The sequence below is a fragment of the Pantherophis guttatus genome, chromosome 4 (genome assembly GCF_059756535.1).
Source record: "Pantherophis guttatus breed Tessera chromosome 4, ASM5975653v1, whole genome shotgun sequence".
In the NCBI taxonomy this organism is placed as follows: domain Eukaryota; kingdom Metazoa; phylum Chordata; class Lepidosauria; order Squamata; family Colubridae; genus Pantherophis; species Pantherophis guttatus.
Genome location: NC_142066.1, coordinates 15,547,181 through 15,566,995, shown reverse-complemented (window position 1 = coordinate 15,566,995; position 19,815 = coordinate 15,547,181). Strand labels below are relative to the sequence as shown.

The following is a 19,815-nucleotide window of genomic DNA, read 5'->3' as shown; positions in this document are numbered from 1 at the left end:
CTTATGCATTTCTAGATCATGTCTTCTTTATTTTCCCCATCCTACCAATGTCTCATCCCAATTAAGGTCAATATAGCCCCTCTGTCCATCTGGTGAAGCAAATTTTCCTTTTTAATAAAAAGTTATAATAATTAATAATAAAAGTACCATACTCTTCTGATTTTTCATCACCATAGACTATGGTGACTATAGACCATAGACTAACAAAGCTCTTTTCCCACAATGTTTGGAAATTAGAATTTTCAATAAGAGCCTTTTAATAACTGATCAGGCTTACTTAGGAGATATTTGGATTCATTTATTTAATTTTAACTGGGTTAAGTATTTGGCTACCTATCCAAGAAGGTGCAAGAAGCTGTATATGAATATGTGAAATAGTAAAACATAGTTCTATCATGACAGTTACACTTCTATAATTTTGGCTGGCTATCCTATATGTAATTCTGCTGTTTCAATTCTACTATCCCATAGAAATTATGATTATATTTGCCTCATGGATCCACAGCTGTGCAGAGTCCCTCAGTAATAATGATCTTGTCTGTAATTATCAAGAGTGTTGTCATTTGTTTGCACAGTAAAGTCTCTTGTGGTTTTCCAGAAGTCACCAACAGAGAAAGAAAAGAAAAACAGAAGTCATCAAAAACATTTATATGAATCCTGCCGTACTCTTAAAACAGGTAGATGTCTGTCAGGTGGAACATTGATAGTTTCCATATTTTATACTTAAGCCAATTTTTCACCAAAGTATATCTTGCTGGGAGCTGAAAGGATTCCATACCATGGAAAACTTACAAGATGGAAATATAGGGTAGATGTGCATCACAAAATAAATTCCCAGCAACAAGAAAACTCACCACTGTAGTTTTTTTTTTATCCAAAGCAAAAAATTATTGTTAAAAGATGGAAATGTTAATGATGGCACTGCTTGCGCTCCCTCATATAGTATGCAAAATATGTAATCCTATGTGCCTTGAACATGAAGTTGTCTATATCCCACATGAATGGCACCAACCGGGTGAAATTCTCATTGGTGGAGTTATGTCACAGATTTATTCTTTCATACCTCATGTTTTCTTTAAGAGACCCCCTTCTCAAGAGAGGATTAATGTCGTCCTGTAAGGAAGTGAGCCATATTATGTGAATTATTACTTCCAATTGTGTTGATGCAAATTAAGAAAGAGTGGATGGGTGACTGTTGGAAACTTGGTCTATTTTATATAATGTATTATGTGTTCCAGAACTAGCAAAGGACCAGCCTAGGAAGCTGATCTAAATGATGTGAATAAAATCTTTTGAGGGTGCATGATTTCATGCTCTGCATCTTGTAGAACTACAATGATCCTTTACATTTTTAAGGAAAATAATATATGCTTTCTCTAGCTCTTAATTGTACTGAATTCCAACTTTAAACATGTCCTTCCTTCCTCTTCCTTCCTTCCTTCCTTTCTTTCTTCAAAGAAGATACCTTCAAATATGATCAATTATTTTCTAGATTACTCCATATATGTCCAGAGATTGCAATAGGATGATATTACTTGTTTTCTTTTTTCCCAGTAGCTGTAGTTGTTTTTCTTTGTTATATTGCTTAATTACTTTGTGTGTATGTCTCCTTCACTCTTCCCCAATGGCTATAATAATATGAAATATTGATCTATATTATTCACAATAATGTAATTTGCTCTCTCATTCTAAAAACTGCTAATGTTCCTATAGCAAAAGTCTAATGGATTTTAATGTTCTTGTGTTGTACCATCTTTCTCTAATAGCAATATATTTGCAGAATCAACGGTCACAATAAAATATCTCTCAATATAGGTAATCAAAGTCAAGTTTATTTAATGAATGATCATATGGATGCATTTATTGTCCAAAATTAATTTCAAAACCCTCAGTTTTAGTAAAAGATGTAAGATCTCATGAAATGAGATGGGTTTTTGAAGTACTCAAGACAGGGAAAATGTCAAGGCAGTTTAAAACAAAAAAATGTTAAAATACAGGAGGAAAGTTGAGTTAAATGACATATGTATAATTCTAAATTATTCTAAGTCTATAGATTTTGAAGCAAATGACAGCAAAGATAATTCTACAAAATAAAGCCATTAATGATTTGATGTGGCATATATTTTTTTGATACTTAGTAACTTATTTTGTTTTTATTCATTCAAATAAATTCAAAGGAGAAAACACTGAGTTTCTGCTAACACTGGAATTATAACAACTGAGAATTAATGATACTTTTATCCCTTTTTTCCTTAATAGATATAATTTGGTGCACAATAAATATGACTCTGTGAGATATTGAACATTGATTCAGTACCTCAGAAAAGTAAAAGATCATACTTGAATTTTTTGTTTATTCTCTTTATGTCTCCTTAGAAACTATGATTACATTCCTTCATGCGGGCATTATATATTTCAAACAATGAATTATTACATGAAATTATTAATCTCTTTCTTTGCAGTGTGGTGCCTAAATTTTATCAACATGTGCTAGCCATGGTCTATGCTATCCATGAGATAAATAAGAATTCCTATTTCTTGAACAATACCACTGTTGGTTTCCACATCTATGACAGCTACCATACAGCCCAGATGGCTTATCGAAACACTTTGGATCTGCTCTTCAAATCACAGAGATTTGTCCCCAATTACAAATGTCACTTGTCTGAAAATATAGTTGGAGTTATTGGTGGACTTAGTTACTCTATCTCCTCAAGAATGGGTGACATCTTGGATATTTACAAGGTTCCACAGGTAGGCTCAATGTTTGGAATTCTAATTCATTCTCGTCATGCATGCTTTTTCTGGGAAATAAATCCATTTATTTATTTATTTATTAGTTAGATTTATATGCTGCCCTTCTTCGGAGGCTCAGGGCGGCTTACAATGCATTAAGCAATAGCCTTCATACTTTTGTATATACCTGCTTAGTAGGGCTTTGGCCCCCCCTCCCCCAAGCGGTGTTCTTTTTTATACAAAGTCAATTTATTGCCACCATAATCTGGGTCCTCGTTTTACCTACCTTGAAAGGATGGAAGGCTGAGTCAACCTTGAGCCTGGTGAGATTTGAACTTGCAATAATTGCAGGCAGCTGGCAACTTAAGTGCTACTTTAACAGCACTTAGCCCACTACGCCACTCATTTCCCCTATGTCTGCTCCAAAAGCAATTTCATGTTAAAGAGAGAGGAAAAGAGGTGGTTTATGATATGTAAGAAGCTGAGCTTGTTGATCGAAAGGTCGGCAGTTCAGCGGTTCGAATCCCTAGTGCCGCATAATGGGGTGAATTCCCATTATTTGTCCCAGCTTCTGCCAACCTAGCAGTTCAAAAGCATGTAAAAAATGCAAGTAGAAAAATAGGGACCACCTTTGGTGGGAAAGTAACAGCATTCCATGCGCCTTTGGTGTTTAGTCATGATGGCCACATGACCACGGAGACATCTTCAGATAGTGCTGGCTCTTTGACTTTGAAACAGAGATGAGCACCGCCCCCTAGAATCAGGAACAACTAGCACATATATGTGAGGGGAACCTTTATCTTTACCTTTATGATGTGTAAGCGAGGGAGCTACTCTAGAGTCCATTAATTATCCTACCTATTAAGGAAAAAAAAATATGAGGTCCTCAGATCAAATGAAGTGTGAATACAAAATTGTACCTGTGCTTACCAATGATCAGACAGACATTCAGAAACTGAATTAATCAGATTTTGGATTATCATCATTAAAATCTCTAAGCACATCTAGTGGGAAGGAAGAATACATTCTGCTCAAAACGTTGCATACATTTTAAAGGTGATTCAAATTGGTATTGGAACAGCAGTAAGAACAACTCTAGCTTGTTAGATGCTCCTTTGTATTTACAGTTCACTGTCTGCTTCATATAGTAAGGTAACAAATTTGCTAAACTTGCTAAATTTGCAAATTAGCTTTAGCCCTGCTCATACTTCCCATATTAAGTTGTACAATTTTCAGGACAACTCCTATATCCTTTGCCAGTTGGTTCTTTTAATTTTGGTATTCATGCTGTTTCTTCTTGCTGAGAGATTCTTGTAAGGTCCAGCAACAGGAATGTGTAGACTATTCAGCCATGACCAACTCACATCGTGCACTATATGGAGACTAGTCTACATCGCCACCCAATTTCCAATTAATCTTCTGAGTAAATAAATGCGACAGGTTGGCCTAGAAAAAATAATGCAATTAAATAACCATTAGATTGCCATTAGTCAGGAAAAGATCCCTGCACTGAACAAGATTTTGAATTCAATAGCCTAAGCAGCCCCATCCAACACTTTAATTAAGCAATTCCATACTATAGATTTATGTTCAACAGTAAACCTGGAAGAAGAATTTTTTTTTTCTTTTCAGCAGCATAAAAAATATAACCTTAAGAAATAAATGCTATCTAGGGGTAGGTTAACTCAGTGGGTTTTTTTTTCAAATTTGGCACGCTTTAAAATGCATGGACTGAATAATCAAGTCAAGAGAGAAACCTCCAATTAGTGCTCTACATGATTGATGATGATGATGATGATGATGTTATCCATTCAGTTGTTTCCGACTCTTGGTGATTCTCCACATCTTCCAATCTTGCACTGCTGCTTTGAGTTGTTGTTTGCTCTAGCTAATGTCAGCTTTGATGGTATCCGGGCACCATGTTCTTTGGCAGCCTGGTTTCCTTTTACTGCTAAATCTTCCAAACTCAATTGCTTTCTCCATTGAATTTCCTCACATTTTTATTTATTTTATTTTATTTTATTTTATTTCCAATTTATATACCGCCCTTCTCCCTGAGGACTCAGGGCGGTATATAAATTGGAAATAAAATAAAACAAAATAAATAAATAAAAATGTGAGGAAATTCAATGGAGAAAGCAATCAGGACTCAGGGCGGTGTACAGCCAGAATTAAGAACATGAAATACAAATATTAAAAAACAATTAAAATATATATAAATTTGGCCCAGAAATTAAAAATCACAAACCAATTAAAACATTTAAAATTTCTTCTTAAGCCAGCCCGGCTTGCTGGAAAAAATGGGTTTTAAGGGCACGGCGGAAGGCGCTGAGGTCTTGGATTCTCCTTATCTCTGGGGGCAACTGAATCCAGAGGGTTGGTGCCCCCACAGAGAAGGCCCTCCCCCTGGGCGTCACCAGCCTACATTGTTTGGCTGATGGCACCCTGAGGAGGCCCTCTCTGTGGGAGCGCACGGATCGATGGGAGGTCATCGGTAGCAGCAGGCGGTCTCGAAGATAGCTAGGCCCTATGCCATTGAGCGCTTTAAAGGTGATGACCAAAACCTTGAAGCACACCCGGAAGACCATCGGGAGCCAGTGCAGCTCGCACAGGAGCAGTGTTACATGGGAGCGCCATGTTGCTCCCGTCACTATCCAACACTACATGACATGGCCAAAGTAAGGGAGATGCAGTTTTGCCATTTTTCCTTCCACTGATATATCTGGTGTTATGTGCTCCAGTGCTTGTTAGTCACCTTTGCTGTCCAAGGAATATGCCTTCTCCAACAACACAGCTCAAACAAATCAGTGCAACATAGTCCAGCAATTGATGCAGCCCTTAATGTTCTATTTTATTGTTATTTATTAGTTTGTCAAACATGTACAAGATAGCAGGTATGAATATGAACATGGACATGAATGAGGGAAATGAATACAAATAAATGGGGACAGTAGGACAGGGATGGTAGGCACGCTGGTGCGCTTATGCATGCCCCCTTTACGGACCTCTTAGGAATGGGGTGAGGACCATGGTAGACAGTTTAAGGTTGAAGCTGTGAGAGTTTGAAGATGTAACAATGGAGTCAGGTAGAGCATTCCAGGCGTTGACCACTCTGTTGCTGAAGTTATTTTTCTGAAATGTTCCTCTCTCCCTCTCCCTCTCTCTCTCTCTCTCTCTCTCTCCCTCCCTCCCTCCATCCCTCCCTCCCTCCCTCCCCCCCCTCAGTTTTCATATGGTTCATTTGAACCTGCAGTAGATTATCAGCTCAATCCTGATATCTTTTACCGAATGGTCCCCAATGAAGCCCTTCAGTACCAGGGAATTGTCCTCTTACTTCTCCATTTTGGATGGAAATGGATTGGACTAATGACTTTTGATGATGACAGTGGAGAACATTTCTTGAGAACTTTGGAACCAATGTTTTCTGAGAATGGAATCTGTTCAGCCTTTACAAATAGAGCTCCAAATAATATCCATGTGGAAAAACTAGGAGAGATAAATAAGAAAGTCGTAGACAGCATTTCATTCTTATTCAGTAGCAAAGCCAATGCAATTATTATACACGGTGAAAGTGCCATTATTATGTGGTTGACCATAATTATGAAGGGGGCTCAAAATCAATCAGAATATAAGAAGAATCTAGCCAGAAAAATATGGATTATTACAGCCCAGATTGATATTATTTTTTCCGTGCTTCAAAAGACCTGGGATATACAAATGCTCCATGGGGCTCTTTCCTTCACAATTCACTCAAAGAAAGTTCTAGGTTTCTCAGAATTTATCCATGAGATAAACTTTTCTGGAATAAAAAAGGGTGGTTTTCTCAAGGAATTCTGGGAACAGGCATTTGACTGTTTAATACAAAAGTCTGGAACCCAAAAAAATGTTGACATAGTCTGTAATGGAATGGAGACCATAGAAAACCTCCCTGCACCTTTTTTTGAAATGGAGATGACCGGCCACAGCTACGGTATTTACAATGCTATCTATGTTCTAGCACATGCCGTAAATGCTTTCCATAGATTGAGACCTCATCATAGAGTGTTGGAAACTGAGGGGAGACGTCTTCAGCCCTGGCAGGTAATATTTCTAAACAGCCATCAATTTTCAAGACTTCCAGTCTATCTAATCTATCATGCTCCCTGATTTCATTCATTATTTCTGAGAAAGAGTATAAAAGTCAATTCTGGACTCTGCATTGCTTTTCAAAGAATTAAACATTCTATCTAGGTCAGTGTTTCTCAACCTTAACATCATTAAGATATGTTCTTTCAGCAGGATGAACATTTGAGTATGACTGTTACCGTGTTTCCCTGAAAATAAGACCCTCTGTTATATTTTTTTAACCCTGAAATAAGCACTTGGCCTTATTGCCATGAACTCAAAAGCTCGATTGGGCTTATTATCAGGGGATGTCTTATTTTGGGGGAAACAGGGTATCTACAACGTTATTTCCCAATCCTTTGCTTCTTTGATATGTGTATACTTCAGAATTCTCTGGTTAATATAGTTATTGCAAAACAGTTCTGAGAACTGAAGTCTCTACACCAAAAAGTTGCCAAAATTATGAGAAGTTGAAAACATTGATTTACAATTACCTTGTGTTATTATAAAGTGAGTGTGTGGGATAACTGTTAAAAGTCAACTTTACATTCCTTTCTTTAGCTTCTGACAATCTTTAATTTATTTGATTGCTATCATAGGATTGAATCCCCATTCAAACTACCCTGTTTTCTCCAAAATAAGACATCCCCTGATAATAAGCCCAATCGGGCTTTTGAGCACATGGTAATAAGGCCAAGCACTTATTTCAGGGTTTTATATATAAACAGAATTATATACACTAACTAATGTACTGACATCAAATGGGTTCTGTAGAAATAAAGTCATCAATATGATCCAACATGCAACACCTAGACAGAAGAAAAAACAACAAGAGGAACAAAACAATGGGAAAGCCATCTTGCCCTATATAAGGGGAACAACAGATAAAATTAGCAAAGTACTACATAGACACAACATCAAAACCATATTTTGCACAGATAGAAAGATATCGTCCATTCTGAGAAACCCTAAGGACAAAATAGAATTAGAAAACCAAGGCATATACGAAATCCCGTGTGCTTCATGCCCATCAACATACATTGGACAGACCAGCAGAAGAATGAGTGTGCGCATCAAGGAACACAAAAACTCAATACAAAAGCAAGAACACACATCATCATTAGTTCAACACATAAATACAACAGGACACAATATTAATTTTAATAACACAAAAACAGTTGCAAAAATAGAACATCTCAATGGCAGAATAATCAGAGAAGCAATTGAAATAGAGAAAAGACCATATTGCATGAATAAACGGGATGACATTTCACGTCTGCCTACTCTTTGGAAACCTGCTCTCATAGATAGACGAATCTTAACACCAAATATAAAACATAGATCAAACATTAATCAAAAAACATGTACAAATCCCAACCAAATCATATTCAAACCAGCCACAAAGATGAAGCCCTGCCACCTAGTGGAGAAAAACTGACCATACACCCGAAGCCAAGCCAATAAACACATACTGGGACTCCCAGCCAATCAGAATGAAAAGGTGGAGCCATCCCAGACTACCAGCACCAGATTTGAAATAGTAACGGCAGTTACTGCCAAAGACCCCTCACATAAGCCTGATGATGGCATATGAGATTCTGTCGAAACGTCGCTTCTACCCTTTTAGGGATATATCCACAATTACATGGGAAGAAACCCGAAATATTAACTACACACACACACACACACACACACACACACACACACACACACACACACACACACACATATATATATATATATATATATATATATATATATATATATATATATATATATATATATATATATATTCTTACTTCTTTGTAGGGTTTATGTGTGTTTTTCTTCTAGCCAGGTTTTCCCTATGTAGCCAAGGTTTTTTTGTAGCTCCAGCTCAGTAGAATCACATCTACTTGGTTCTGGGCTTTTTTCCTTTCTAACACCTAGCAAGCTCTAACTGCTAGGTGGGAGACCTAAATAGATCCATTTCTAGCTCGTTAGCTGTCATCAGTAGGCCACACCCATATCCTCCCTGTAAAGGCACAGTATCCATTTTCTTACTTCTTCGTAGGGTTTATGTGTGTTTTTCTTCTAGCCAGGTTTTCCCTAACCTTGGCTACGTAGGGAAAACGTAGGGAAAACCTGGCTAGAACAAAAACACACATAAACCCTACGAAGAAGTAAGAAAATGGATACTGTGCCTTTACAGGGAGGATATGGGTGTGGCCTACTGATGACAGCTAACGAGCTAGAAATGGATCTATTTAGGTCTCCCACCTAGCAGTTAGAGCTTGCTAGGTGTTAGAAAGGAAAAAAGCCCAGAACCGAGTAGATGTGATTCTACTGAGCTGGAGCTACAAAAAAACCTTGGCTACATAGGGAAAACCTGGCTAGAAGAAAAACACACATAAACCCTACAAAGAAGTAAGAAAATTGATACTGTGCCTTTACAGGGAGGATATGGGTGTGGCCTACTGATGACAGCTAACGAGCTAGAAATGGATCTATTTAGGTCTCCCACCTAGCAGTTAGAGCTTGCTAGGTGTTAGAAAGGAAAAAAGCCCAGAACCGAGTAGATGTGATTCTACTGAGCTGGAGCTACAAAAAAACCTTGGCTACGTAGGGAAAACCTGGCTAGAAGAAAACACACACACACACACACACACACACACACACACATATATATATATATATGACAGAGTCTTATTTTCGGGGAAACACTGTAATTTTACTCCCCTCTGTTTTATAATCCACAATTTATTTTATTTATGTAGTCACCCATCTCACTAAAGGTGAGTGTAGTAATTTTTCCCAAATCTTTCACCTCTTTATTTCCCCCCATATTAGTTCTTGTCTACTGTATGTTTTTCTCTTTCACTAAAGAATTATTTTATTCTTTAGAGTCTTCTTCAAAGAATCTATTTGCAGGTTGCTATCAATTTGAAATGTCTCAAATGTCATGCTCTGTTTCCCCCAAAATAAGACATCCTCTGATAATAAGCCCAATCGGGCTTTTGAGTGCATGGCAATAAGGCCAAGCGCTTATTTCAGGGTTCAAAAAATATAAGACAGGGTCTTATTTTCAGGGAAACACGGTACCTTTGTCTGTCATTTGATAAATTTCACTGCTCTTTTGGTTCTTCCCCTCCAAATCTGGAATTTAGTGCCTTCTATGATTTATCTGCTTCCTTAACTTATGTACAATATTTCTGAACTGAATTCTTATTTAGCTTTCTGCCATTTATTTTGCATTCTTTAAGATGGTAATTTTTCTTCTATTCAGGGATGATGCTTTAGCCATGAATTAATTTATTTTTAAACTTGTTGCTTGGAAGATCTTTTTAACTTTAAAATAGTTATAACCCCCCTCCCCAAATGGTTAAAAATTGCAGTTCCTCAAACTCTTTAGCTTGTTTGTCCTTTCGTGATCAGAAGCAAAAACATGAACTAAGGTGTACTGGAAAAATACAAAGCACAAAAGCACAAAAAACACAAAACAAGGCATCAGACCATTAAACTGAAAGATGGTTTTAAAAATTATTTCAAAACACTTGTGATTTATTTATTTGGCCAAGTGTGGTTACATACACAAGGAATTTGTCTCCGGTATATGCAAACCAATAGAATATAATAATAATCATAAAGTGTACAGCCAATAAAAGTGGGAAGTAAAAATAATAAAACAAATAATTAATAATACGCCAAACCCACTCCTAAGGTTGATATACATACACATCAGACAAAACATTGAAACACTGTATTTTGTGAGCTGCAAGAATTAGGTGTTCACAGAATGATGGCATGGGGGAAGAAACTGTACGTGTGTCTAATTGTCTTGGCATACAATGCCCTATATCAGGGATCGGCAACCCGTGACTCTGGAGCTGCATGTGTCTCTTTTATCCCTCAGCTGCAGCTCCCTGTTGCCAGTCGGTGCCACAATTTTGAGAGGAGCTTCTAGTTGGGGGGGGGGACCAGGAGGAGACACTATGGCAAGGGAAGGGTTTTCCAGTCAGCTCCACAATTGATAGGGCTTTCGGTTAGGACAGGTAGAGGAAAAAGGATGCCATGCTAGGAGGAGACTCTATGCTGGGGGAACCGGACTTCTGGTCGGCTCTGGAATTGAATGGGGGTCTTCTGGTTAGGACCTTTGTGGCTCTTTGAGTGTTTAAGGTTGCTGACCCCAGCCGTATACACAGTCCCAAGGGAAGGAGTTGAAATGGTTTATGTCCAGGATGTGAATGGTCTGCAGGTGTCTTCTCAACCCTCCTTCTCAACAATTCTGGATTCAGTTACTCAAGCAATTAAACATTCTATTTAGGTATAGATGGGGAAAAGATCAAAGAGACTTTTCAGTAAAGATCAAGATGAATGGGTTTGGAAAAGCAGGAACTGTTGAGAGTCTGGTTCTTTGAGTTGTAATCTTACTTATTTCTCTATTTCCTCCAAGCTCCACTCACTTCTTAGAAATATTGCCTTCAACAACAGCGCCAAGGATGAAATTGTGTTCAATAAATATGGAGAGCTAGAAGCTGGATTTGATATAACAAGCTTGGTCACTTTTCCCAACAACTCCTATATCAGAGTCCAAGTTGGAAGACTGGACCAACATGTTCCTCCTGAAGCAATGCTCATCATTAATGAGAAGAGAATTGAGTGGCACAGAAATTTGACTCATGTGAGAATATAACCTCACCATCTAATCCTTCACCTGTAAATAATACAGCTGCATGGATAGAAATTAGTATATCTGGTTTAAGCATTCAAGGCTCGTGTACCTTGAGGTGTGGCTTTCCCCCTAAACACAAGTTTGAGTTTTCACATTGAGCAAAGTGAAGTTTCTCCATTGTGGAGTAGAAGCAGACTCTTCCATTCTGCAGTTCACAGGGTTGCTTTGAACTAGTGCTTTGCTCAAAGCTCTGCAAGTACAAAATGTCTTTTCAAAGTTGTAGTAAGCCAGAAATGAGATACATACGTCTAATAATGGCTCCTTGAAATAACTGAGTTTACCAGTTTTGTTGATAAGGAGCTAAATGTCATCTTAAATTATTGAAACTATAGCAAAGGATGTGTTAGCAAAAATTGATATTGTGTGCCTAGCATGATATCTTCATTGTCACACAAGGACATTTGGGAAATCTTATCTGGAGTTCAAAATGTGTTAGATTATATTCCCCATTTCTTAAAGCTTCCAAAGTTCTCCCTCTCTCCATGAATGAAAACATTAATGGAACAACTTGACTCCAAAAGTTGTGGGTACTCCATCACTGGAGGTATTTAAGAAGAGATTGGACAGCCATTTGTCTGAAATGGTATTGGGTTAGGGTATAGGGTTCCCTGTTTGAGCAGGGGGTTGGACCAGAAGGCCTCCAAGGTCCTTTCAAACTCTGTTAATCTGTTGTTCTGTTCAGTTTTGAAGGTGCCATTTTCTTCTGTGGAATTGGAACTGCACCCTAGCTTTATTCTAAGGATTACTGGAAGATTATTTGTAAACCATAATTTTTTTAATGATCATTGTGCTAATTTCTTCCTTTCTTTAACAATAGTTACCACCCCTCTCTTTGTGTAATGATCACTGTCATCCTGGATATAGGATGGAGAAGAAGGAAGGGGAGAAATTTTGCTGCTATGATTGTGCTCCATGTTCAGAAGGAATGTTCTCATACAAAGATGGTAGGGAAGTACATCTATATATTTTAATATAATTACTTAAGAAAGTCTACAGTATAAAGCAGGGGTGTCAAACAAGGTCTGGGGGACAGATCCGGCCCACAGGGTGTTTAGATCTGGACCTCAGGGCCACCCTGGAAACAGCAAAGTACTGGCCTGTGGTGCTTCTGCCAGCAAAATGCAGCCCTCCTGAGCTTCATTTTCACTGGCAGAGGGTTGCAGGAAGCCGTCGCAGCTGAAAATAATAATAATAATAATAATAATAATAATAATAATAATAATAATAATAATAATATTGTTGTTGTTGTTGTTGTTATTATTATTATTATTATTATTATTATTATTTATTTATTTATTTATTTATTTAATTTGTATACCGCCTTTCTCCAACAGGACTCAGGGCGGTGAACAGCCACGGTAAAAACACAACATATAAAATTTAAAAGCAGTTTAAAAGATGATTAATGATTTTGGCCCTCAATTTAAAACAACCCAGATTAAAACCAATTTCAAATTAAAATCGCAAAGATGGGATCAAGCCAGCCCGGCTAGATGGAATAGATGTGTTTTCAGGGCCCGACGAAAAGTCCGGAGGTCTGGTATCGTGCGTATCTCTGGGGGTAGGTCATTCCAGAGGGCAGGTGCCACCACAGAGAAGGCTCTCCCCCTGGGGGTCGCCAGCCAACATTGTCTGGCCGACGGCACCCTGAGGAGGCCTTCTCTGTGCAAGCGAACTGGCCGGTGGGAGGCTATTGGCGGCAGAAGGCGGTCCCGTAGATACCCCGGCCCTAAGCCATGGAGCGCTTTAAAGGTGGTCACCAACACCTTGAAGCGCTTAAAAATGGAGCACGGGAGCCCGTTTTCACTGGCAGAGCACTCAGGCCACCACAGGTGCCCCCAACATGAGTGACATTGAGCTGGCCATGCCCAGTCTGACCAAGCCCCTCTGCTCCCCTCCCCGAGGTCAAATACAACCCTGATGCAGTCCTCAATGAAATTGAGTTTGACACCTCTGGTATAAAGTATAACAATACCTAGTGGTTAAAATGCTGGTCTTGTCAACCAGGAGGTTTTCAGTTTAAGACCCTAGCACTGCATGATGGGATGAGTTCCCAGTTTTGACCCAACTGCTGCCAATGCAGCCGTTCAAATCCATGCAAATGCAAGTAGATCAATACATACCACTTTGGTGGGAAGGTAACAGCATTCCAGAGGTGGGTTTCAGCAGGTTCTGACCAGTTCTGGAAAACTGGTAGCAGAAATTTTGAGTAGTTCAGAGAACCGGTAGTAAAAATTCTGACTGGCCCCACCCCCATCTATTCTCTACCTCCCAAGTCCCAGCTGATTGGGAGGGAATGGGGATTTTGCAGTATCATTCCCCTGGAGTGGGGTGGGAATGGAGATCTTGCCAAGCCCAAGCCATGCCCACCAAGCCGCACCCACAGAACCACAGAAGTAGTAAAAATATTTGAAACCCACCACTGCAGCATTCCACGTGCTTCATCATATAGTCTGGCTGACCACTTGACCATGGAAATGTCTTTGGACCACACTGACTCCCACAGCTAAGAAATGGAGATGAGCACCACCCCCTAGAGTCAGATACAACTGAACAAGGGAAACCTTTTCCTTTTAATAAAGAAAGTATAAAAAACTGTAACTACTCTTTAGATTCATGCCCCTCCTGACTTATTAAAGCAGCCTAGGTTTGAATCATTTGAGTGGGTTCTGGTGGTGGTTAATTCTTTTTTGAGTGATTGTTTTTTTAGGTCTTAAAAGACCTAAGGTTTGCCTCTCCTCAAGAACCTATTGCTAGATCCCACTATACTGGACAATTTTCCTCCAATATCTAAACTCACCTTTTTGGTGGTTGTGAACTAGTTTCAAACAATCTTGGAAGTATTGTCTGGATTCCTTTTGGTCAGGGTTGAGATACAAGTAAGGGATGGAAATAGCATCGGTTGCACTTTTGTGAGAATAGAGTAGAGTAGAGTAGAGTAGAGTAGAGTAGAGTAGAGTAGAATAGAATAGAATAGAATAGAATAGAATAGAATAGAATAGAATAGAATAGAATAGAATAGAATAGAATAGAATAGAATAGAATAGAATAGAATAGAATTTTTTATTGGCCAAGTTGATTGGACACACAAAGAATTTGTCTTGGTGCATATGCTCTCAGTGTACATAAAAGAAAAGTTACATTCGTCAAGAATCCTAATGTACAACACTTAATGATAGTCATAGGGTAGAAATAAGCAATCAAATCATATTAGGAAACAGTCAATATAAATCATAAGGATACCAGCAACAAGGTTACAATAGTACAGTCATAAGTGGGAGGAAATGGGTGATAGGAAAACAATGACAAGATTAATAGTAGTGCAGACTTAGTAAATAGTTTGACAGTGTTGAGGGAATTATTTGTTTAGCAGAGTGATGGTGTTTGAGAAAAAAACTGTTCTTGTGTCTAGTTGTTCTGATGTGCAGTGCTCTATAACGTCGTTTTGAGGGTAGGAGTTGAAACAGTTTATGTCCAGGATGCGAGGGGTCTGTAAATATTTTCACAACCCTCTTTTTGACTCGTGCAATATACAGGTCCTCAATGGAAGGCAAGTTGGTCGTAAGAGTGTGTATTTCTTTGTATTTGGGGCAAGTACTTGATTAAGGCTTATATTTGTTGCAATATTTTCTTCTGCAAGTTGCCTTGAGAGCTTCTGGAAGGTGACTGACAAATACTTTAAGTCAATAGTAAACATAACTATTAACAATCTGTTTCAGATACAGATTATTGCCTCAGTTGCCCAGAAGATCAATACCCAAGTGAAGCGAGAGATCACTGCATCCCAAAAATTCACAGCTTCATTTCTTTTGAAGAACCTTTGGGCATCACATTAGCTTCCTTGGCACTTTTCTTTTCTTTGATTACACTGTTTGTGCTTGGACTCTTCATTAAAGAAAGGGACACTCCCATTGTCAAAGCCAACAACCGGAGCCTCACCTACCTTCTTCTCACTTCTCTCTTTCTTTCATTCCTCTGTACTTTGCTATTCATAGGTCAGCCCAATAAGGAGACCTGCCTCCTCCGGCAAACAGCTTTTAGCATCATCTTCTCTATTGCTGTTTCATCTGTCTTGGCCAAAACGACGACAGTGGTTATAGTTTTCATGGCATCCAAGCCAGGAAATATTTTGCAAAAATGGGTAGGAAAAAAACTGGCCTATTCTATTGTCTGTTCCTGCTCCATTGTTCAAATGATAATCTGTGGTCTTTGGATTTTAACTTCCCCTCCGTTCCCAGATTTGGACATGCATTCACTACATGGCAAAATCATTGTGGAATGTAATGAAGGATCGGTTGCCATGTTTTACTCCGTCTTGTCTTACATGGGTTTTCTGGCCATTCTTAGTTTCACAGTAGCTTTCCTAGCCAAGAAATTACCAGATAGTTTTAACGAAGCCAAGTTCATCACATTCAGCATGTTGGTTTTTTGCAGTGTTTGGCTCTCCTTTGTACCCACCTATCTGAGCACCAAGGGAAAATACATGGTAGTTGTAGAGATCTTCTCTATCTTATCTTCCAGTGTTGGCTTATTGGGTTGCATCTTTTCCCCAAAATGCTACATTATAGTGTTGAGGCCTGATCTGAACAGAAGAGAACAGTTGGTAAGGAGAAAGCAATAAAATGCAATGTCACCCATTTACTTCCAATAATCTTATAATTCTTCATGACAAAACACACAAAGCATTCTGTACAGTGTCTAGGGCAGGGGTCATCAACCTTAAAACCTCAAAGAGCCACAAAGGTCCTACCGGAAGCCCCCCGTTCAATTCTGGAGCCGACCGGAAGTCCGGTTCCCCCACCATAGAGTCTCCTCCTAATGCAGTGTCCTTTTTCCTCTACCTGTCCTAACCAAAAGCCCTATCAATTGTGGAGCTGACCGGAAAACCCGTCCCTTGCCATAGAGTCTCCTCCTGGCACGCCATGCTTCCACCCCACTAACTGGAAGCTCCTCTCAAAATTGTGGAACCGACCAGTGACAGGGAGCCGCAGCAGAGGGATGAAAGAGCCACATGCTGCTCCAGAGCCGTGGGTTGCTGACCCCTGGTCTAGAGGAACACAAGATTTAATAAGCGTGGCAACAAGAGAGAAAGGGCGTGACAACAAAAGAAGGACATGATGCTACTCTATATGGAATAGCCAATTCAGAACTAACTTTATAGAACTTATAACTTTGAGGACATTGAAATGGAAAACAAATATATTTAGACAGACTGGAGAAAGAAAGAAAAAATGAAATATATCATGTAACAAGATAACAAAATACCATAGTTTGAATTAAATGGATGTAATGGTGTCTGGGAGTTTGAAGTCTGAATAATCTTAGGACATACTTTCCTTCTTCTCTTTGCTCTTTCTCTATTTTTTTTCTTTTTCCTTTTTCCTTTTTGTCTCTTTTCCCCGCTCTATTTTTTCCAATTCTCTTTTCAATTTCTTTTGTTATATTTCTATTCACTTTTCCTTTTTTATTTTTGCTTTTCTTTTCTTTTTTTTATTTTAAGTATTATTAATATTGTTACTATTCTCTCTCTTTTTTCATTATTATTTTTATTAAAGTTGATTTTATGAATATATAAACAATTTGACTAGAAAAAAAGTATAAATGATTGAAAAATACGAGTTTTTGGATGTTTTAATACTTTTAAACTTGGAATTTTTAAGCTCTATTTACACACTTAATAATTTAGAAGAAAATGTTTTTCAAGTTGTTGGATATTAAAAAGAATTATTTACAGATTTAATAATTATAGAAAATTGATCTTAAAGTGATTTAAAATGTTGATACTTATTGGAAATAAGCATGGCACAGGAGAAAGCCCAGGAGAGAATATTAAGATATTTGTTGATATACTTTTTTATCTTAAATCAGTTAAGGAGCCTTGGTAGTACAGTGGTTTAATGCACCCTGTTATTAACACAGCTGCCTGCAATTACTGCAGGTTCGAATCTTACCAGACTCAAGGTTGACTCAGCCTTCCATCCTTTCTAAGGTAGGTTAAATGAGGACCCAGTTTGTGGGGGCAATAAGATGGCTTTGTATAAATATACAAAAGTATGAAGGCTATTGCTTAACGCATTGTAAGCTGCCCTGAGTCTCCGGAGAACGGCGGCATATAAATCAAATTATAAAAAAAAAAGATATGGAGGAGAATGGATTTAAAAATAAGTATGAGTAATACATTGTGAATTAATGTAAAGCTAAATAATTGAATAAGAGATGTAGAAATGATTCTGGAGAACAGTGAAAGTAAAGCTGTGATCTAGTCTTACAAATAAGGTAGGAGTGGAGGAAAGCATCATACTGGAGAACAGTTAAAGCAAAACTGGGAACGAGTTAAAAATAAAAATAAGAGTTAGGAGTGGAGGAAAGCACATGCTGGAAAACAGCTAAAGTAAAGCTGTGAACCAGCCAATAGAGTTAGGAGTGGAGGAAAGCATACGCTGGGTTAAATAGTTAAAGCAAAACTGTGAACTAGCCAAAAACTAAAAAGTTAGGAGTGGAGGAAAATATACCTGGAGAGCAACTGAAATACAGTTGTGAACTAGTTAAAAATAGAGGTTGGAGTGGAGAGAAGCACTGCTGGAAAGCAACTATTTGAGTTGTGAATCAGTTTCATAATAGATTTAGGAGGAGTGAAGGAGATATCATTGGTATGCAGTTAAAATTATACTGTGAACCAGCCTAAATAAGTAAGGTTAAAAGTGGAGGAAAGCATCGCTGGAAAGCAACTGATTAAGATGTGAACCAGCTAAAAAATAAACCTAGGAGGAAGTGGAGGAGATAATACTGGAGAATAGTTAAGCCAAACTGTGAACCAGTTAAATAAATAGAGATAGAAGTGGCGGGAAACACTGTTGGGAAATAGCTATTTAAATTATGAACCAGTTAAATATTAGACTTCAAAATAAAGTATTTTGGGAGTGACAAATTTTAGATGGAAATGTTGATTGATTTAGAAACGATTAAGAGAGGAGGAAAATATTCTTTGTCAAGATTATGGATACTAGCTGCCATTTAAGAGAGGTACGATATAGATTCAATGTAATGGGTCTTAGAAATGAGGAATATATATGAAATATTGATTGTTAAAATGACAAAGATTTGGAATGATGTCTATTTGGAAATAATTGTCTAGAATTTAGGGTGGCATAGTAGAATGATAAATGTATAGAATAAGATTTTTCTTTTTCTTTTTTCTTTTTTTTTTTAAGATGTAAATGGATGAAATTTGGAACAAAATTGGTTGAGGGAATGTGAGTAATTGTATTTACTTTATACCGGATCAAATCCTTGCTCTAAAAAGATGTATTTTATGTTTTTTGTTTTAAACAAAAAAAAAATTCAAAAAAAAAAAGGAAGAATACAAATTACAAGCATTTGCTGATGATCTGGTTTTTATTCTTGAAGATCCATTAGAATCAACAACTAAATTGATAGACAAAATAGGAGAATATGGAATATGGTTTGAAAATAAATAAAGACAAAATGAAGAACTTGACAAAAAAATATGTTAATAAAACAAAAAGAAGAATTGGCGGAAATATCGAAGATGCAGGTCACAAATAAGGTTAAATTCTTGGGGATATATCTGACAGCAAGATGCAGTGCACTCAAAGAGAATAACTATAATAAATGTAAGCAACAGATAGTGATAGATTTGGCAAAGCGGGAAAATTTACAACTGTCATTGATAGGAAGAATATCAACGATTAAGATGAATATATTGCCTAGAATCCTATTGTTTCAGACAATTCCAATCAGATTGGGGAAATTATTTTGAAGATTTGAATAAAATAGTACTGAAATACATTTGGCAGGGTAAAAAAGTGAGGATAAAATTAAAGTTGTTGCAAGATGCCAGAATATGAGGAGGTTTTGGCTTGCCTAATTGGGAACTCTACTATCAAGCGACAAGTTTGATGTGGATTAAGGAATGGATAATGCTAAGAAATGCCAGATTATTGACCTTAGAAAGGCATGATTTGTTATTGGGTTGGCATGCCTTTTTACGGTACAAGGAAACAAAAATACAGGGGTATTTTAGAAGACATTCATACAAGAGGCTTTGCTATTAAACTGGGAGAAGGTAAAAAAACAACATGATTTAAAAATTCCGGTCTGGTTATCATCTATTGAAGTATTCTCACATTCAATAACATTTAGAAAGGAACAAATTGTTATATATAGTGAATTACTGAATGAAAAGAGTGAACTTAAATCTTTGCAAGAATTAGAAGTACAAGGTATAAAGATGAATTGGTTTT

The 19,815-nt window shown here is 37.6% G+C and overlaps 1 protein-coding gene across 1 annotated transcript; it reads left to right on the top strand.

The window, feature by feature from the left end:
• The first annotated feature begins 6,024 nt into the window (after nucleotides 1-6,024).
• Nucleotides 6,025-16,172, top strand: LOC148113768 (vomeronasal type-2 receptor 26-like). The gene is made up of 4 exons (XM_087894442.1): nucleotides 6,025-6,816; nucleotides 11,273-11,500; nucleotides 12,369-12,495; nucleotides 15,271-16,172. Exons 1-4 carry the CDS (start codon nucleotides 6,025-6,027, stop codon nucleotides 16,170-16,172), a joined length of 2,049 nt encoding a protein of 682 aa, XP_087750568.1.
• The last annotated feature ends 3,643 nt before the right edge of the window (nucleotides 16,173-19,815 follow it).